The sequence below is a fragment of the Emydura macquarii genome, unplaced genomic scaffold (assembly GCF_026122565.2).
Source record: "Emydura macquarii macquarii isolate MOO-44397 ecotype Brisbane River unplaced genomic scaffold, CSIRO-AGI_Emac_v2 contig_318, whole genome shotgun sequence".
NCBI classification, from domain to species: domain Eukaryota; kingdom Metazoa; phylum Chordata; order Testudines; family Chelidae; genus Emydura; species Emydura macquarii.
In genome coordinates, this window is record NW_027130455.1 from 2,810,761 (window position 1) to 2,831,796 (window position 21,036).

The following is a 21,036-nucleotide window of genomic DNA, read 5'->3' on the forward strand; positions in this document are numbered from 1 at the left end:
ACGCGGCTAAACAATTTTCAGCCTCTGAGTTGTTTGCAACCTGCTTAGTTACACTGTTCGCTATTAGCTGCTTGTGGTGGAGGATTGGTCACCAAAGTCACGTGAAATTTTCCCCTGCCCTTCCCTCTGAGGAGGTAGTGGAACACAGACTGGACAGCTTCAAGATATTCAGAGAGCTTTTCTGGAATAAACTATCTCCAAAAAGGAGACTGTAGTCTGACTTCCTTGGGAACAGGAGAGGGATTTTTCCATGGCTTTTCCTGCTGGCAAACTATATCCTAAATCCATTACTGCTTCTTTTGGAGATAGCTCAGATTCTATCTTGGGGCTTTATGCTGCCATTTATCACTATAGTATCAGAGCTCCTTCCATATAAAATCAATAGCAATAATGAATTACCTAATGGACTCCAAGAAAGACTTGCTTGTTAAGAAACTATAAGCATGTCTCTGTCTCCGAAATCATGTCTCTCAGGTCCTGATCCAGCAAAGCACTTAAGCACGTGTAACTTTCAACATGTGAGTTGTCCCATTTTATGCATATGCTCAAGTGCTGTATTGGACCTGGGCTCTGGTCTGGAGGAAGGTTCTGCCAATGTGGAAGGTATGGGCCTCCAGCAGTTGTTAATACAGGAGAATACGCTTTAGTTTCAGTATATATTTTATCCAAAGAAAAAAAAAAAGAGAGCTTTGATTAGGATCTTACTTACCTGAGTCTCTCTCATGTGGTTTGAGGCTAATGTTATTATTTTGCTCAGTAGCCTTCTCTCTAAGCCTTCGGTATCCTGCCGTAATACTTTCTCTAGGACACAGTAAATGTCTACTCTGTTTTTCTGGGGACAAAACATAAAAGAGAATAATTGGGTAAAGTTTTTCTTGATGGAAACCCAGTCACTAGGGACTTTTAAAATTAGTTTGGCCAAAACAGTGGAAAATGTAATGCTCCTGCATTAGCAGGCAGATAGACTAAATGATCCAATAGGTCTTTTACATCTCTGCCTCCTCTGAGTCTATAAATCTATGAATGCAGACAGCTGAAGGTGTGAGCTGAATCCTAAGGTCATAAAGCACTTAGGAATGTTCAAAGCCAATCAGACCTCTTGGCTGGCTAAACATTCCAGTGGTTCTGCTTTAAAGGGAATGGTGCTGCAAACTGCAATCATAGACTGCTCTACTGGTGAAAAGCTTCTTCCATTAATTTTTAATGTAAGGAGGATTTTTTAATTGAAAACTGTCATTGATAACTTATGAAGCATGGGCCCCATGCAATTCAAGTGAGACAGAACTGAACTGCTTGTCTTGGCCTGCTGGTACTCTAATTTAACTGCCTTCTGTGATGGCCTTTAATAGAGAAATAGACTTTGCTGGATGCAAGTATTAATAAATTAAAAAAGGGGTCTGAATATATATAGATAAGGTCCCTTCAGAGTTATATCTCAGTACTACCGCCTCCTATTTGTAGGAAGGTTATTCAGGAAATGGAGGACTGTTGTTTGGGTTTAGAGCAGGGTGTCAGCACTCCTGGATATTATTCCCCATTCTTTTACTAATTTACTGTGTGGTGTTGAGCAAGTTATTTAATTCCCTGTAACACAACTCATCTCTAAATGGGGAAACCACCTACTACTTTCACAAGAGTACTGTGAGACTTAATTCATTAGTATTAGGTAAGTGCATTGAGATTTTTGGATGAAGATGTTAAAGAAGGGCAAAGTATTACGACAAGAGAATATGGCTTGTCCTATAGTGCACTTTCGTCATATACAGCCCATGTACTCCATTGCATGTAAAAGGGAAGAGCTCATCTGCATGTCCCTTTATACACCATTTTATCATTCTGATCTGTCATAATAGCGTTTTGCATTATGAGTTTTTGCATGACAGAAGGGTGAATGCTGATTACACTGAAGGTGGGCCAGGCCAAGTGCTATACTGAATTACCCCCATGCATTCCTCCATTAAAGTCAGGCGGAATTTGGAGTGGAAGCATTGAAAGCAGAAACTGCCCCTACCTCATCCTGTTGCAGTTTCTCTAGAAGAAGAGTCACAACAATAGCCAGCTTGGTCTCAGCTATATGGGCAATCCTCAGGGCAATTTTGTCCTTATCTTGGCCATCCATATATCCCAGGAGGGACACAACCTCATTGTAAACACCTGAAATTAAATTAAAGGATTCTGCTGGTTATCACTGATAGTGGGAATTGGTGCTGGCCTCTTCAATTCACTATCCAGGAAAGATTCTGTAGGAACCTAAACACTGGTGAGAAGTGGACCTGGTTATCATGTAAATCCTCTTCCTTCCTCATGGTGGCCAGGTCAGTTTGCTGAACTACCCAATGTGTTAGGCTCCTAAATCCGCTGTAGACACTTCCGTATGAATTTAGAAGCCTAACTTTAGGCACCCAGATTTGAAAAAAGGCTTTGGTCTTAGTTTATGGTAGTTTAACTACTTGCAGAGAATACTCATCGAATAGGGGCTCATTCAGTTGCCTGCAGGGGTCATAAAGGAATTTATTCCCCAATGCACAACTGGCTAGGTGTGTCCTATGGGTGGAAGGAGGGTGGCCCCCCGACCTTCATCTGAAGCATCAGGGATTAACCATAGCAGGAGGTCGGGCAGCAGATGGGGTGGACTAGTGCTCCAAGAAGGTTCAAAGAATCTGTTTCCTTGGCGGCCTGTCTACTGAGTCTTGTTCACATGCTCAGGGTCCAACTGATCTGCAGAGTTGGGGGTGGGAAGGCATTTTCCCCAGGTCAGATTGGCAGGAACCTTTCAGTGTGGGGGGTGGGAGTTTGTCTTCCTCTTCAGTATGAAGTACTGATTGCCTGCTAGGATCCATCTGGGCATATCTGACCTTAATCAATTCCATAAATTGCAGGGGCCTCAGGCTTTGGTAGCACCTCAGCCTCTCCTGTCCTCTGCCTATGGCAAACAATTTAGTCTCCTAAAGACTGAAGTATTTTAGTTCAAGACAAATTATTGGGTTCAGTGTAGGTTTGCTAAGTGAAATTTAATGGCCTTTGAAATACAGGAGGTCTGACTAGATGATCTAATAGTCCCTTCTGGCCTTAAAGTCTATGAAACTATGAAATAACTGAAGTATGAATAAAAATTAGGATTTTATCTCCCTGTATCTTTTAGTAATGGGCAGAAATTCTCCAGGAGAAATATTTAACAAGAAATCTGCCTCCATTGTAACAACATTCCAAAGCATGGAGGAGGAACTGATCATATTTCCCCTGTCCCAAAAACCTGAGTAATCTACTTGAGGTCATGTGATTGTCCATTGTTTATGCAAATTGAACCGTTTCATTCTAACATGCAGATGCAAACAATCAGAACTGTAACCTACACTGCCCATTCAGCTGCAATAGTGATGGTATGGGATTTTGTTGCTTAGAAATATGATCCCATGTTTTTTTATCCTGCATTTAAGATATTAGTGGAGCTTCATGCAGACAGCTAGAAGAAAAATCCTTCTCCATTTTTTGTTTTAATTTTCCCCAACTCAGATTGATTCCACAGCTAGATGTTGGCTCCATGGATGCAGGAGACACAAAATAAATATAAAACAACTGGAGAAAGGAAGGAAGACCTTCCCCATAACATTCAGAAGAAACTCAGATTTTCAGGAGTTTCCAAGGCTGTAGATCAGATCCTCAACTGGTGTAAATCAACACAGCTACAAGGAAGCCATATATATGCTGATATATAGCAGCTGAGGATCTGGTCATATAAATGGAGAATATCACAGTTAATCTATCTATATGACTATGCTCTATGCATATCTGTGTGAATATAGATTGGATATAGAGAATACACCTTACCTCGGTCGGTTACCTCCTGTTCACTAATGAATTTATTCATGTTTTAGTCTTTCCTCAACACTTCCTCCAGTCCTTTCTCCAAATATCTCCAATACTGACAGACAGTTGGCCCCTCAGTCTGTCAAGTCCAGGGTAGCCAGTTAAGATTATGCAAGCACTATTATGACATCCATGTGACTGTGGCATACCCCATAAACTGCTGCTGATTAGGTAAGTGCTTATTACATGGACTCTCTCACTTTGCTAGAGAGGACTATGGCCAAGATCCTTAAAGGTAATTAGGTTCCTAACTTGCACTGAAATCAATATAAGTTAGGAATCTAAATACATTTAAAAATCTGGGCCTATATATATAAGCAATCCGATAGGTGGCTAAATTTGCTCCACTATAGAATTTCTCATGCTCTCTAAATCACTTTGAATTTTGGTTATGTCACTCTATTAGTTTGCCACACTTTCCAATATTGGTTTTAGCTGAAAATCTGCTCATGGTTGAATTTACATCAAATAAAAGCACTGAACAAAGAAAGAGAAGACACTGTCTTTATGCTTCATTTCCATGGCCTGCCAAGCTAATCAACTAAATTAATTTTTTTATTGCACTTAATAAAGTGTGGTATCATATGGCATTTAAAGCCAAACACTCGATGTTGGAAGTTATGTTGCTTTTAAAGCACACAGAATGATGACACTCTTTTCAGTAAACCATATGGTAAAAGAATTCCAGTTTCATTTGTCCCTTGCTAGGTGTAACTCATTTTGTGTCTTACCCTTTCTGATTTTTGTCCCTACATGTATGTGCTATTCTTTTGTACTTCCCCTTAGTAATTCATCCATGTTTCCACTTTTGTAGGGTTGCTTTTTGATTTTCAGATCATTACAGAACTCCTGACGGAGCCATATTGGCCTCTTACTATTCTTCGTATCTTTCCTTTGCATTGGGACAGTTGGCAGTTGTGCCTTTAATATTGTCTCCTTGAGAAACTGCCAGCTTTCCTGAACTCCTTTATGCCTTAAATTTTTTTGCATGGGACTCTACCTACCAACTCTCTGAGTATGTTGAAGTCTGCTTTTTTGAAGTCCTTCATATTACTTTTTCAACAGATGTCTGGACAGGTAAATCCCCCATTACTATCAGGACTTGTTTACACAGAAATCTTAGAAATGTAGAGCTGGAAGGGACCTTATGGGATATTTCTGTTAATTGTTCTAGAAATGCCTCATCTCCCTCCTCTTTCTGATTTGGTGGTCTATCATAGATCCCCCCCACCATGACATCACCCCTGTTTTTCCCCCTTTTATCTTTACCCAGAGACTTTCAACTGGTCTGCCTCCCACCTCCTTCAGGACCTCAGAACAAGTGTATGTATGTTTGATGTACAATCCTCCCTTTTTTCCTGCCTGTCCTTCCTGTCTAAGCGTACCCCTATATACCAATATTCCAGTCATGAGATTTATCTCATCAAGTCTCTGTGATGTCAGTTAAGTCATAATTGAGCTTATGTATTATTACTTCCAGTTCTTGTTTATTCCCCATATCCCTTGCATTTGTGTCTAGACAGATAATATGTTGAGCAGATTTCCCCTTGGATTTCCTTTTGTTGTTCCTATAACTTTACTGTAATTTTCTATGTCCACCTCTCCCCAAACATCTAGTCCTCTGTTACGATCACCTTTTTTTATGCTTACCTGTGGACTTTTGTCTCCTGCCCTCTCTGAACCTAGTTTAAAGCCCTCCTCACAAGGATGGTGAGTCGGTGCGTGAAGATGCTTTTCCCCTTCTTGGTCTGATGTACTCTCTCTCTTCCCAGCAAACTTCTTTCCTGCAACAGCGTCCCCTGGTCAAGGAGGTCAAAGACCCTGCTCAACACCATCTGTGCATTTTCATAACACTTTTATATGGAAATGCCTACCATTGAGTGTAATGAGCAGAAAGAACACTCAGTGCATGAAACTAGGGGACTGAGTTTAACTGTAGCTGTCAAATTCAGCTGCTTCCATTTTCTGTGACTAACGCAGCTGGATCTCTTGAGCCTGCGGGGGTGACCACGGTACAAAGCAAAAGTATTTCTATAGAACAGCATATGATTATCTGTATTGCAGTACTGCCTCATAGTCCCAGTCACAGACCAAGATCCAATTGTTCTAAGACCTGTACAAACACAGAACAAAATGTTCCTTAGTTGTCATTAACACCTGTTAGCACAACAAACAGGCAAGAGGATAATAAAGCAAGCAAAAAAGCCCCCTCTCAGTTGGTACCAGCATATAGCTAGTATAATCCTACATATTTAGGGAACTTTCTTCCTGATTCATGGTCTGATGTGACTAAGCCCCAGTTACATAACCATTGTGTAAAATGCAGACTTGTACAATTGCACAAGATGGAAAGAACACAGCGGCACACAGTTGAGGCCTACTCCATATTTAGTACACACGTACAAGGCCACTTCCACAAGACGCTACGGACATGGTCAGTACAGCGAGTCTGCCTGTTTGTGTGCGCATTATTCATCCCATACTGTCTACACCTGCTGCATGAAGTCAGGCCTTTAAGAACACAGCATCATGTATGAGCACAGATAATTGTAATAATGCTTGTTTGTTGCAGCTGTTAACATCAGGGCAAGGCATCCACATATCAGTCCACTACGGATGGACCAGTAGTAGGAATAGTGTGCATGTATATAATAAATAACACGACGAATTATGTAATGCCACAGGACATATTACAGATCAGTAACAGAACAACTCTATGTGTGGCAAAGTCATGGCAAACACTCTGCAGGCATGGGGATCTCATAAATTAGCATATCAACACCCAAACACTTCTTCAGCTTGACTTAGATCTTGGTGCAATAGTAGATATTCAAAAGGAGGCCACAGCCTTACACCCAGGGTCACTGTGGTGTGAACTGGTTGTATTTTATAAAGGTAAAAAGCTGGATCATAAGTTGACTTTTAGTGGCCAAGGGGGCAATGCTTTCACAAAAAAAGCCCTGTGCACCCCCACAGAATTCTGCAGCAGTGCAAGCTGTGCTGCAGCAATGAGCAGTGGAATCCTGCCCATAGCAAGTCCTGGGCTTGCAATTCATACACTTGTCTCACGAGTGAGGATCAACAAATCAGCCTTTACTGAATGTACTTTGACAACACGCCATCCCTTAAAGCACATTACAGTCAAAGAGGAAGATAAATATACCACTTACTCACATGATGTATGTAACCCCTCTTGCCAGACAGAGCCAGCAGCAGCAAAAGGCCAGGTTCTATACCTAGGTGTCAATGATACAACACCAAACCAGCTGGAGCCCCCACTCAGTCACCTGGGCGCCCCCAAAAGGCAATATTTCCCCTCTCGCAAGCACAGAGTCTGAGTGTAGAAAGTAAGCCTTTTAATAAAAAGGAAGGAAGTGTTACAGTTTGGGAAAACAGTGCTTTAGGAAAACAATGCAAACAGAATTTATTAAAACCATGAACCGAACCCACCCCACCCCACAGTACATGGGGTATGTTCTTTGCCTCCCCCTTCTCGCTTTCCCCTGCCTCACAGACCGTTGTATTTGCAGTGTCCACCTCTCAGTTGGGAGGGCTCAGCCAGTCTCATTCTGCTAGCTCCTGCCGGATGCAGGCTTGATTGGTCCCCTCCGCGGTCTCCTGCTGTCCGCGGGCCCCCGACCACTGCTGGCTTCTGCAACCTCCGGGCCTCACCGAGTCCCCTCCGCTGGCTCCTGCCATCTGCAAGCACCAACTTCAAGGTTTCCCACTTCCTTTAGTGATGTCAGCTCTTAGCTCTCATTCATGGAAAACCTTCTACTGACACAGGAGAAATGTCCCTTGTTTTTAACAAAACAAAAGACTCCAAAAGGGATCATTAATTCTACCTTTAAACATTTGGGAGGAGATAGTCAATCCATGCCAGAGGATAGCCCTTTGTCAGCGCTAATGCAGCTTCTGCAGGAGACCCCACAACCCTTCCCACTGCTCTTACAATGCTCATGCACCCTTCCGCCACCCTTGTTGAGCTCTGCTTAGATGAGTGAATTTTTCATCAGCACAGCCTAAACACAGTCTGCTGCCATTTGTTCATACAATCGAAGGACAACATTCAATTACCCCTGTAGTTAGCACAAAAGTGATTTGTAACCTAATACCAGTCATGCTAACCATTTCCCATCATGCTCAGCACCTAGGTGTGCTTATGCAGATACAGAGAAATCATGCTAAGTACATAATTGTACTCATGCAAATACAAAGCCCATGCAAATAAAGTGCCCCCCCCCCCCTTTTTAGCTGGTTGAGCAAGGGGAGGGCCACTCAGACCTTGCTTACAGGTACAAAGTCCGAAACATCTGACGACACAAGAAAAACAAGAGTGGTAAATAGAGAAAATGGATTACTGCAAAAATCGCTAGCCAATTGACTCCTGCTAGCAAGAAGCTTCTTTACACTGTACAGTAAGATATAGGGCTTACCCCAGTTTAGTGCTAGTTTGAATTAAAGTCAGACGAAGTTTTGTCTGAGTAGGGTATGAGGCCCAGGTCCTCAAAAGGTATTTAGACTCTTAACTTCCACTGAAATCAATGGGAGCTAGGAGCCTAAATACCTCTGAAGATCTGAGTAGGACTGTAGAATTTGACCCCAATAATAATAATAATTTGCATTTCTAGAAAGATTTTCTTTTTCAAGGCATTTCACAAACATGTTTTCTAACTCTCTGCTTCAAATAAAAGCCTTTATTAACAGACAATTATATTTTTCCATCAGATCACAGACATAATAGGAGATTGAAGATAATGCAATTTATTAAAGGGATTTTAAGCAGGCTCTTTCATGGAAAAAAATTAAAGATCCTGCACTCAATAGATGGCTCTGCTTAGCTGTGTCTTATGGTTTAAAGCAGAATTCCAGGAACATTACTTTTCTTTATGAAACAGTTTCTCAACAAACAACTCAAAATATCTGCTTCCACCTACTGGTGTGGCTTTGCATAACCTGTGTTACCTATATTCCATTTTAGATATCTTTGCCGAAATGATAAAATAATACATCTGAATCCACACAGCATTTTATGAGACAATTCACACTTTTGCACAAACAAACCTCAACAGCACTAAGAATGTATATATTTGTTAGTAAATGGGATCATTAGGGACAAGGAAAAGGATAGCCTCTTGCTGGAATTTTCGCTTTCTCCTTCACTCTATTCTATATAGGTTCTTATACTGGTATCGTCCATGCAGTATCTGAGCACCTTCCTCCAGCACATTAATAATATGACTAACATTTGTCATGGCAATATCTTTTATTGGACTAACTTCTGTTGGTGAAAGAGACAAATTTTCAAGCTACACAGAGCTCTTTAGCTTCTCAAAAGCTTGTCTCTTTCACCAATAGAAGTTGGTCCAATAAAAGATATTACCTCACCCACCATGTCTCTCTAGTAGCCTGGCTACATCACCACTGTAAACAACATCTGTCATATCCGGTTCATTCTCTCTCATCCTCACCTCATGGGGAAAATTCTGTGTGCTGTGGATTGTTTAGTTTTGCTAGGACTTTGATTTTTGGTTTGTTGTGGTGGGGGTTAAGTGTACACATTGTTCTGTATTTATATTAGAGAAGCCAAATTGAAGAAATGCACCTTATACTGGGAAAGGTGGTGAAGTTTGTAATGGTCCTTAGTTCCTGTAGGAGTTTGTTCCACTGTCACAGACTGTCCCCTGAGAAAGCTCTGTCTCCTGCACAAACAAACTTCACCCTTATAGTAGAAAAGTGCCTGGGGAATAGGAGCTGTCAACCACAATCCTAATCTCAGGGATTTATCTGATATTTTAGATATACTGGACCCTGGCCACAGAGCACCTTGAAGATAAAGACTGTGACCTGGAACTTGACTTGATATGTTCATATTTCAGAAGTATGTAGACAAGTGCACAGTGCCTGAAGGCAAACAACAAACAAATTTCAATTACCATTGAATGAGGGGGCCTGTGCAAATAGTACAATTGTGTAATTAAAGACTGTGAAAATGCATGTGCACAGTGCTCAGACTACCTGAATTCTGGCATTTCCTAACTTTCCATTGCTCCATTTTGAAAACTTAATAATGTTCTTTCAATTCAGTTTTTTCTCTAATATTATTTTGTTTGCCATGTAAATATATAGAAATACAGGGATTGATTCATATCATTTTAATGGAAACATCCCCATTTCTTTATTTTTGAGTAAAAAAGCACAGGACTAGGTTTCAGCAATTTTTATATTCAACTGTAAAAAAAAGAATATTTTAAAGGGTTTAAAACTGTAGAAATAGAGGCACAGAGATTGTCTAACATACGGAGACACAGGTGATGCAGTACACACTTTCCTGAGCCAGCAGAGTTACTGCACCCCAAGAGATTCCCCCTCTATTTCTGAGTCTACCTTTGCCAGAAGCCAGCAGACAGAAGCGCAAAAGAAGCTCTCCCTTTTAATAAAGATTCTTGTAACTTCATAAGTAAGCTATGCCATTCTTTAGTTGACTCTACTACTCAGGTTCTTTTCTGACTAGCAAGTTTGAAATTTGATATTTCTACCTCCTGGCCAGTCTTTATCACCTCTCTTCTAAATTGAATATGCTAATTCCTCAGAAAAGACATACTTGATTGTTTTTTCCTGATTCGGCAATCTCTGCATGGTTATAGCTCTGGGGATTGGGCCCCAATTTAGGTACCTTTGAAGATGCCCCCCATTCCTTTATTTCATCTATCAGAATGTTCAGTGAAATGTAGCTGCTCTCTTTGAACTCTATTGCTGGTTGCTCTTACTTTGGATTCCCTTATAGAATGTGTGGCACTGGAGTAGCTGTCTCCTTAATCCAGAGGAGTATGTTGCCCCCTGAGTAGGGCCTGCACCTGTGTAAATGAGAGTAAAGCTGGCCCCTAGGGTGTATTGAAAACTTGCAACTGCTTGTGTCTTCCAGCAGATGGTGATACAAGTTAGTGGTATTGTTCATGCTGTGGATGTAGTACATATCCTTGACTTTGGTTTGCGCTGCGATAAAATAAATATATATTTGTTATCCAGGCCAAACCCTCAGCTAATGTAAGTAAGTCAATGGAAATTTGCCATTTTATCCCACCTCTGAATCAGACCTTTGAAGTTTAATACTAATTAAGCCCTTTCTATATTTATAAGAGAATCATGTTTCCTGAAGTGGTTTTAAATCTGGTGTCAAACTATTTTCAAGTTTAAATTTGTTTAACGGAGATTAACTGGTTCAGTGAGGAAAGGGCCAGGTATGTTAAAACTGTTTAAGAAGGGTGGTTGAGTCTCGATTTTAAAGATAGTTCCAAACATGGACCACAATTCAGGAAACCATCCCTATTCAGCATAGCACTTTAATGATGTAAGCATGGCCACATTTTAAAAAAAATTCATTGACATGGCTGGAGTCCATCCACATTTGAAACAAAGTATCTTAAAACTGTTCTAGCCTGAAGTGGTTTGAAACTGCTTCAGGAAATGTGGCCCTTCTATAAGTGTAGATGTGAGGACCGGTCACATGTATGGTGAAGCCATGTATACAGAATACATACTGATTTTAATCAGACAAATTTCCTAAGCATTTTAACAGACTATTTAAATTGCTTATTTTTAAATCCTAATCAGAGAGAAATTAAAATGATTTGTGCAAAAAATTGAATTTTAATATTGTGTAACAATGAATACCTTTTCTAGATCTACTGAGAGCTAGCTCTGAGCAACAAAACAGTATGTTTAGTGTTTATGGTTCTTTACTGAAGCAGGTCTATTCTTTATCTAAGAACATGCAATCCAATGAATTCATAATATTGTTATCTCGGTAATTCCCACACATTGACTTGTCCGCTTTCCTAAAGATGATCACAATATTAGCATTCTTTAGGTCAGGTGGAATTTCCTCATTAATCCAAATTCTAACCAGAAGTTGATGAAGTTTTTGTACAAGTGCTATTCCATCCAGTCTGAAGACCTCACAGGGATGCCATCTAGGCCTACCACCTGGTTGTTTTTAGTCTGAGTGATGACACACCAAACTTCCTCAGAAGATTGGGAAGGTCAGCAAGAGGTTCTATTACTGGATACTAAGGAATGGATTTGACGGTGGCAGCTGAGACTTCAGATTCACAGTTCAACGGAGTTTTGAAATACTCCTTCCAACATTGCTTGAGGGCTACATTGTCCTTAAGAAAGATGGAGTTGTCCAGGTATCGCAAAGGGGTTATGCCATCTGAGCTTGGCCTGTAGATGGCTTTTGTTGCTTGGAAAAAAGCTTCTCATGTCATGATGATCAGCGAACTCTGGTTCTCCATGGCCTTTGCTTGCCACCACTGATTACCTTCCTCTCCATTGCCTAGAAGATTCTTGCTCGAATTCTTTTGAACCGTCTCTTTCCTCTTGCTGAAGACATCTTTCCAGAATCCCAATGTGGTTACCAACTGTCTCAGGGCACCAACAACATGATTTTTGTTGCACGACAGATCCAAGAGAAGTGTAGAGAACAACACCAGCCATTGTTTATGGCATTCTGTTGACCTAACTAAGGCCTTTGATTCCATCAGTCATGAAGCATTACAAAAGGTGCTGTTTAGGTTTGGTTGTCCACTGAAGTTCATTCATGTTCTCAGGCTACTTCACGATGGAATGACCACCACCATCCTCTGTAATGGGTTAGAGACAGACCCATTCACCATCTGTGCTGGTGTTAAAAGCAGGGCTATGTTATTGCCCCAACCTTTTTTTCCATATATCTTGCCATAATCTTGATTCTTATTCGTGACCACCTTTCCTCTGGAATTCGGATTAAGTATCACATGGATGGCCAGTTTTTCAATCTGCGGAATCTTCATTCTAAAATTAAGGTCACCAGGACTGTTATTACCGACCTTTAGTATGCTGATGACTGTGCTATCCTCACACATACTGAGGCTGACTTGCAATACAGCCTAGATCTCTTCTCAGGCACCTAGGCCTAGGACTCCCCCTCAACACTGGGAAAACAAAGGTGTACCACCAGCCTGCCCTAGCACAAACTGCTCCTTTCTCCCACAAATAGTCATCAGCAATGAACTGCTGGAAAACGTTGAGCATTACCCTTACCTTGGTAGTCACCTCTCCCAGACAGCCAATCTTGGTGTGGAGATTGAACATAGACTCCACTGTGCCAGTGCATCCTTTGCCAAGTTGCTCCATCAGGTCTTTATTGACAGAGATCTGTGGATGGAAACCAAAATCCTGGTCTACAATACAGAAGTCATCCCCACTCTTCTTTATGGGTGCGAGACATGGGTGACATATCAAAGCCATCTTAAGCGTCTGGAGTGCTAGTAGCGCTGCCTTAGGAAGATTCCATGTATCATATGGGAAGACCGCCGCACCAATACTAGCATTCTCTGCTGCTAACATCACCACTGTTGAGGCAAAGCTTTGCTGGGCTAGTCATTGTGTGCAGATGGCTGATACTCATCTTCTGACGCAAGGCCTCTTTTCTCAACTTAGTCATGGTAAAAGGACCTGCTGGGGACAGAGGAAATGCTACAAGGATACCCTGAAAGTATATCTTAAGAAGGGAGGCATTGACCACACAAATTGGGAAAGGCTGGCTGGCAATAGACTGCAATGGTGTCACATCATACATCAAGCTTCAATCCGTTTTAAAGAGAATTGCCTTGCTCAGATACAGCAGAGGAGGAAAGAAAGTGTACAGCATCCTGGACAGTAGTTGTGCTCTCTCCAAGCAACCACCTGTCACATATATGGAAAAAATCTGTAGAGCATAAATTGGACTCCTCAGTCATCTTAAGTCTCATCAATGACTTTCCCCTTGACAGACATCATTCTTGTATTGAGAGATAGCCAATGATGATGAATATTGTTATCTCTTTTGACCCAAGCAATTTGCCAATATTCAGGGTTTTGAGAGTTGTTTCCATTGGGGAGAAATTGAAGATGGATTCAGTTATTCCTTTGATGCAATCCTGTTTATTTATAAAGAATGTAGACAAAGTCCTATTTCCCTAAACATACTAGGAAAAAGTTTCTTTGCTCACAGTTCCAAGTCTCCTTCTAGCTGGTAGTCTACCCAAAAGCTCTCTCTCTCAGCTTTTTCTGAGGATCACACTAAGTATTTCTCTGGAGTTCCTTTTATGCTTTCTGTGTGCTTCTGTAGTGTCAACCCAACCTATACCCATCCCCCTACATTTGCATTCAGACCCTAGTGAAAGCCCCGTAGACCGCATGGTTCAACTCCTTTTCCAACTTTAGATGTGGCCCGTGGTGTCTTCTATTGTTTCAGCTATCTCTTCCACAAAAGAACTTGATTGTTTTTACATTTATCCTGAATAAAAGGACAGCTATTGTGCCCACCAGCTTCAATAAGGCTTCATCCAACCCCCTACATAACAATAGGTTTTCCTGTTTTCATAAACACTTCAGCAAAACCTACTTCTTAATTTTAATTTTTAATAACCTGAAACAGGATATTGAATGCATAATTTCAGTTACACCAATGTAAACCTGTAGTAATTCACTAGAATTATTCCAGATTTATCCGGGTGGCAAAATAGATTTGCAAGCGACAAGAGAAAGTATTAACCATTTTGATAATCGTAACAGACCTATCACAAGCCAGAGAACTAGAGATAATTTTTGGTTGGAAAATGTTAATGAAAATTAAACATTTTATGAAAAGCTGTTCCAGTTTCCTAACCAGCTCAACAAATAACCTTCATAGCCAAAAAACCTAATCTGCATTCACAAGGGCGCAGACTCTAGTAAAAACTGCAGCTCCAGGAATTTAACAGAAAGGACATTGTATGGTATTAAAATCATGGGGATGTATTTCTAAGGCACTTAATTTCCAACAGATCTGGACTCAACATGTCAAATACAAAGAGAGTGTTTACAAGTATTAGTAAAGGTATTGCTACATGGATATCTTCCAAAGCAATTGCATTGTCCATTAAATAGTTATTCTCACCCTTGCCTCAACCAGTGTTTCAAGACGATAAGTTGAGGATAAACATCTCTCTCTCTCTGACTACACTAGAGAGATTTCAGAAGAGAGCAGTATTTGTAAGGGACGAAATTAGTTGTAAAGTGATTTGATCCTATTGCTTTAGTACCTAGCTTTTGAGGTTCGATAATAATCAATGTCCATATACATATAAACACCAGAGTTGGGTACCAACCCAGCAGAAGCAGCATCAAGAAGATAACTCATGACCTTTGCCTCCAGAAACATAATAAGTCAGTGAGTACCTCCACCTTTCAAGGCCCTGACTGAGCAAAACACCAGCATGTCTTATGCACCCATTAACTTTAAATGCACACTTAATTCCATCCTTTTTCAGCACTGAATGGGATTTAAGCACAGGGTTAACTGCTTTGCTGAATTGGTGCTTTAGCCAGGAGATGGAAATTGAATACATACAAGCAGGTCTGAAGATCTGTATTCAATTCAGTACAGGGCAATGGAGCACGTACAAAGCAGTCAATCTATTACAAAACTTCTGGGAAAAGGAGGCCAGCAGAGTCTTCCTGGACGGAGTGATCGGAACTGAAATTTGACAATACTTTCAATAATTATTTCAATCCCAAAGCTGTTAATAATTAGAGGCCTGATTCTGCCACTCTCACTTACATCAAAGAGTACCTTGCTTCACGAATTGTGCTCATGTAGTAAGATATTTCCATGTAAGTGTGATGGCCACCATCTTGGCAACCTCTAGCATGAGCTGCTACAGCTTAAGCCAAAGAGCCACAGCTCTGTAGCTGGGGGCTGTCGCAGCTCAGATCCTCTGTGGATCGGCACAAAGTGGGACCTGTAAGACACACTCACCAGTGGGTTACATAAGGGTGGGAGAACCAGGCCCCATGACCGGTTGTGTGGGTGTGCAATGGAAACAGAGGATACAAAAAGCCTTTCCTCCCTCTTGTGTATCCACCAGTACAGCTGAAACAGCTAGGAACTCAGTCTTCAAGCCAGTGCTTAATTTGTGATAGGGCTTGCCAGGGCTGAGCCCCAATACTCTAGGCTTGGCACTTCATAGCCCTGGTACGTCAGTCATGAAAGTAAAAAAATCGCTTGAGCCCCAGCACCTAATTGCTTGAGCCCCAATGCCTTTCTACACCAGCCGGCGGGTGCAGCCAGTATACCCAGCCCTACACCTCCAAAAACGAAGTGCAGGAGCCACATCTGAACTCACAGCCAGATGACATTCAGTCACTGCCCCGGTGATATTCCATCTATTTATGTGCTCCACCACTGGAGCCTCTGATTCAGCAAGCTACCACTATTCAGCAAAGCATATGTTTAATGGCTTTTTCTTAAATCCCATCAAAGTCTATGGGATGCGAGTGTAACCTTTCTGCCAGACAGAGTTGGCAGCAGCAAGGGCCAGGCTCTATAACTAGGGGTCCCTGTCAATGATACAACACCAAACTGGCTCAAGCCCCCATTCAGTCACCTGGAAAATCACACACTATCCCCTGGGCGCCCCAAAAGGCAATACTTCCCTTCTTGCAAGCACAGAGTTTGAGTGTAGAAAAGTAAACCTTTTAATAAAAAGAAAGAAGTAACACAGCACTAGTTTGGGAAACACTGCAAACAGAGTTCATGAACACAATGAGCTGAACCCAACCCAGAGGATGTGCAGCGTCCTTCGCCTCTCCCTTCTTGCTTTCCCTGCCGTGCTGACTGTCTTAATTGCAGTGTTCACCTCTCGGTTGGGGCTCAGCCAGTTCCCTTCTTCTGGCTCCTGCCAGACACGGGCTGAACCGGTTCCCTCCACTGTCTCCTGCCATCTGCAGGCCTCAACTGCTGCTGGCTCCCACGGCCTGGGACCCTCTCTGCTGCTGACTCCCACCATCTGCAGGCCCTGCCAGGTCCTCTCTGCTGTTTGTCAGTCAAGGTTTCCCAGTTCCTTTAGCAATTCAGCTCTTAGTGAATTTCAGCTCATGGGAAAACCTTCTAACACAGGAGCAATGTCCCTGCTTTTAACAAAATAAAAGACTCCAAAAGGAAACATTAATTCTACCTTTTAACAGTGGGAGGGGATAATCAATCCATGCCTGAGGGTAGGCCTTTGCCAGGGCTAGTGCAATCTCAGCAGAAGATTATAGAATCATAGGGCTGGAAGGGACCTTGAGAGATCATCTAATTCAGTCCCCTGCACTCATGGCAGGACTCAGGCTAAGTCGACTTACTTAAAATCGACTTTTACCCGCTGATTTTCAAATGTCGCTGGAGCATGTCCACACCATGCTTCTTGCGCCAGGTTCGTGCGTCCACACTCGCCACGTTTGTGTCGGCTTTCAAAGCAGTGTACTGTGAGTTGCTATCCCACAGTGCAGCTAGCCGCAGTGGCTGTTGGGATGAGTTTCATCATCCCATGATGCACTGCTTCTTCCCCCTCCCTTCTTGCCCCAAACAAACAGGAAACCGGTTTTTGTGCCATTTGTTTATGCCACACGCTCGCCATTGCTGTGGAGACATGGAGCCAGCTCAACTCTGCACTATTATCGTGAGCATCACAAATGCATAGTGCCTTATCATCGAGTATTTTCGAAGGAGAGCAAGAAGCCGAAGCACAGACAACAGCGATGCCACCGAGGCTGCCCTGCTACAAGACATCAAGCGGAATAATTCCCGATTGCTGCAGGCTGTTCCACATCATCTGCAGTCTGTGGAGCGCCAGTTCTGGTCCCGGGAAACAAGCACAGACTGGTGGGACCAAATCATTATGCAGCTGTGGGATGATGACCAGTGGCTACAGAACTTCCATATGCGAAAGGCCACTTTCCTTGAACTTTGCTCAGAGCCGGCCCTGTCCCTGAAGCGCGTAAATACTCGCTTGAGACAAGTTCTGACGGTAGAGAAGCGAGTGGCCATCGCTCTGTGGAAGCTGGCAACCACTCGGTTGGGAATCAGTTCAGAGTCGGTAAATCTACAGTGGGCTCTGCCGTGATTCAAATGTGCAGGGCCATCAATAGACTTCTGCTCTGAAGGGTAGTGACTTTGGGAAACGTGCATGATATAGTGGACGGGTTTTCCAGGATGGGGTTCCCAAACTGCGGGGATCATTGATGGGATGCACATCCCTATCTTAGCACCTGCCCACCTAGCAACAGAGTACATAAACCGCAAGGGTTACTTTTCCATGGGGCTGCAGGCCCTTGTTGATCACAGGGGTTGTTTTACTCACATCTGTGTGGGGTGATCTGAAAAGGTGCATGACGCGTGCATATTTAGGAACTCGGGACTGTTCTCTAAGATGCAGGTGGGCACTTTCTTCCCTGACCAAAAATTTCACATCGGGGATTTGGAAATGCCCATAGTGATCCTGGGGGATCCTGCTTACCCCTTGCTCCCTTGGCGAATGAAGCCATACACCGGGCACCTTGACAGTGACAAGGAGCTTTTTAATAACAGGCTAAGCACTTGCAGAATAGTGGTGGAATGTGCATTTGGGCATTTAAAGGCTAAATGGAGATGTCTCCTTACTAGGCTGGACATGAATGAAAAGAACATCCCATCAGTGATATCCGTGTGCTGTGTTCTTTGTAATGTGTGTGAAGCGAAGGGGGAAAGGTTCCCCCAGGTTGGGCTGTGGAGGCAGAAAGACTGGCCGCCAATTTTGAACAGCCAGGTGGCAGCAATACGCTCAAAGTCAACTGCAGAGCGCTTTGCCTTCAGGATTCATTGAAAACCAAATTCTGCAATGAGATGCAGTCATGTTTTCTGTATGTTTTGTGCCTTTGCTTACATCCCCCCTACCATCGATATCAGTTCCCTCCAAAGCCCTCCCCCAAACAAGCTGTGAATTAATAAAGAGACATGTATTGAAATGATGCAAACTTTTATTTATGAACATTCAAGTCGGTGGGGGCGGGGGGCAAGTGTTCATTCACAGTCTCAAGGGGTAGCGTGGTTGCTTGCAGGACAGCTTTCAGCGGAGCTGCCTCTGCTTTCTGCTTGCCTCCACCGGGGTGGAGTGCACCACATACTGCAGCCTGGCCATTCTCCTCCAAGACGGCTTGGGAATGGGTGAGGACAACAAAGCCATAGGCGGAGGAGCGTTCTGGAGGGGCTGCAGTGGGACTCTGTCCAGCCGTCGCTCCTCCTGAAGCTCCACAAGCCCCCTGAGCATGTCTGCCTGGTCCCACATGTTTCACAACATCTCCTGCTGGGTACTGCGATCATGCTCCTGCATGGCTCTTCGATTCTCCCTGTCCATGTCCACATTCTGGGACAAGGTCAACCGCCACACTCGGAGCTCTGTCTCAGCGGCCGTGGAGGCATTCATGAGCTCGCCAAACATGTCGTCCCACGATTTCCCCCCTCCCCCTTTCTGATCTGTGATAGTCTTTCCACAGCAGTTCGGGGGGGGGGGAAGGCGCCAAGGCCAAGGTGTCTACAGAACAAGAAATGCACAACGTTGCCATTGCTAGCAGACCCAGAAAACTGAAGCAAATGCAACAATGTATAAAATACTCCCCTTAGTCTGCACAAGGCTAAGCCAGACCCGCATTCCATTCCGAGCATCTCAGAAGGGTCGGCTCGCTGTGCCGTTACAGAGATCGTAAGCCAGGAGAACTTTACTCTGCAATTGAGAGGATTAATGATCTCTAAACAGCTCATTTCAAATGTCCTGTATGAGAGGGATGACCAGGCACCACAGTTTAATTAAGATGACCGTTTTGGGACGAGGTGGCCACTGTATAGCTGAGGACAGCAAGTGCGGGTTAATAGTCTCGTCAGATACCTTTGGAAAATTATTTAAGTGACTCAGTAGGCCAATAAAAAGGGGACTTGAGAGGTAGAGGGTATCAGCTGTATAGCTCAGGTACTTTAAACATGCGCCGCCTTCTCTAGGTGACCATGAGCAATATCAGTCTCCTGAGGATAACGCATGAGGAAAGGGAAGATTTGCTGCATGCAGCGGGGTACCGGCCTGGTCCTTATGCTGCTATGCTGTGTTCCACCATGATTCCGCTCACTTGATTGCAGCGTGGAACAGAAAAGTATCCTACCGTGGAGGAAGAAACAAGGCAGCCCTCCCCAAAACCTTGTGCAAAGGATAACAGATTACCTACATGAAAGTTTCCTTGAGATATCAATGGATGATTCTCAGAGCATACCTCTGCACATAAATAATCTGTTCTAGGAGTAAACACCCCAGTAAAGTCCACTAAGCCTCTGAAATCCCCTTCCACCCCATTTAAAAGGACATAACTGCTTAGAAGAAAAAAAGATGTGCCTTCCCTGGGATCATTATTGCTGTCCTGTGTGTTGCTGGACTGCTCTGGGGTCAGGAATAGACCTTGACTGTCTGGGAGAACGGACACCCTGCTCTCCTGCACCATGTTCTCCTCAGCCGCCTCCTCTTCCTCCTCGTCTACAGAGTCCTCATCATTCTCCCTGGACTGAGATTCAATGGAGGTATCAATGCTGCGTGGTGGCACCGTGGTGGGGTCACCGCCAAGAATGGCATGCAGCTCCTTTTAGAAGCGGCATGTTTTGGGCAAGGAGCCAGAACAGCTGTTAGTTTCCCTGGCTTTTTTATATGACTGCCGTAGCTCCTTGATCTTCACGCGGCACTGCTGCGCGTCCCTGTTGTGCCCTTTCTCCAACATGCCCTGGGATATCGTCCCGTAAATGTCCAAATTTCTTTTGCTGGCTCGGAGCTGAGCCATAACGGACTCCTCACCCCACAGACCAATGAGATCTAAGACCTCTGGTCGACTCCATGCTGGAGCGCGTCTGGGCCTTGCAGTCGCCATGATGAGTTCAGCTACAAAGCTCTCTCCACGCTAGCTGCACAGGAAAAGAAAATTCAAATTTTCCCGGGGGATGAGGGGAGGCGCAATTTCCAGTTTGCGTGGCCATGTAACAGCAGAGCGCAACTGTCCAGAGCGGTCAGAACAGGGCATTATGGGATAACCTCCCGGAGCTCATTAACGTCAAATTACAGTTATGCTCTGTCTACACTGATGCAAAATCAACCCATGAAATTCGATTTACACACTACGCCACTTGGGAAGGTGGTTTTATTACATTGACTTTTGCCGTGCTTTAAGTCGACAGAACTATCGTGCCAGTGTTGATTCAGGCTTTAGGAGATCGACATAAGTGATGTTACATCGACCTCCATTGCCAGTGTCAACCAGGCCTAAGTAATATCT

General features: G+C 43.2%; 1 protein-coding gene across 1 annotated transcript in view; it reads right to left on the reverse strand.

The window, feature by feature from the left end:
* Positions 1 to 13,257, reverse strand: part of LOC137165945 (maestro heat-like repeat-containing protein family member 2B) — a 55,144-nt gene extending 41,887 nt beyond the window's left edge. Inside the window, exons 1-4 of the mRNA XM_067567489.1 lie at positions 12,952 to 13,257; positions 12,191 to 12,290; positions 2,012 to 2,154; positions 710 to 832 (exon numbers count right to left, since the gene is read on the reverse strand). Coding sequence (XP_067423590.1) covers positions 710 to 832; positions 2,012 to 2,154; positions 12,191 to 12,290; positions 12,952 to 13,257 — 672 coding nt within the window. The remainder of the gene's footprint in view (positions 1 to 709; positions 833 to 2,011; positions 2,155 to 12,190; positions 12,291 to 12,951) is intronic.
* Between the last annotated feature and the right edge of the window lie 7,779 nt (positions 13,258 to 21,036).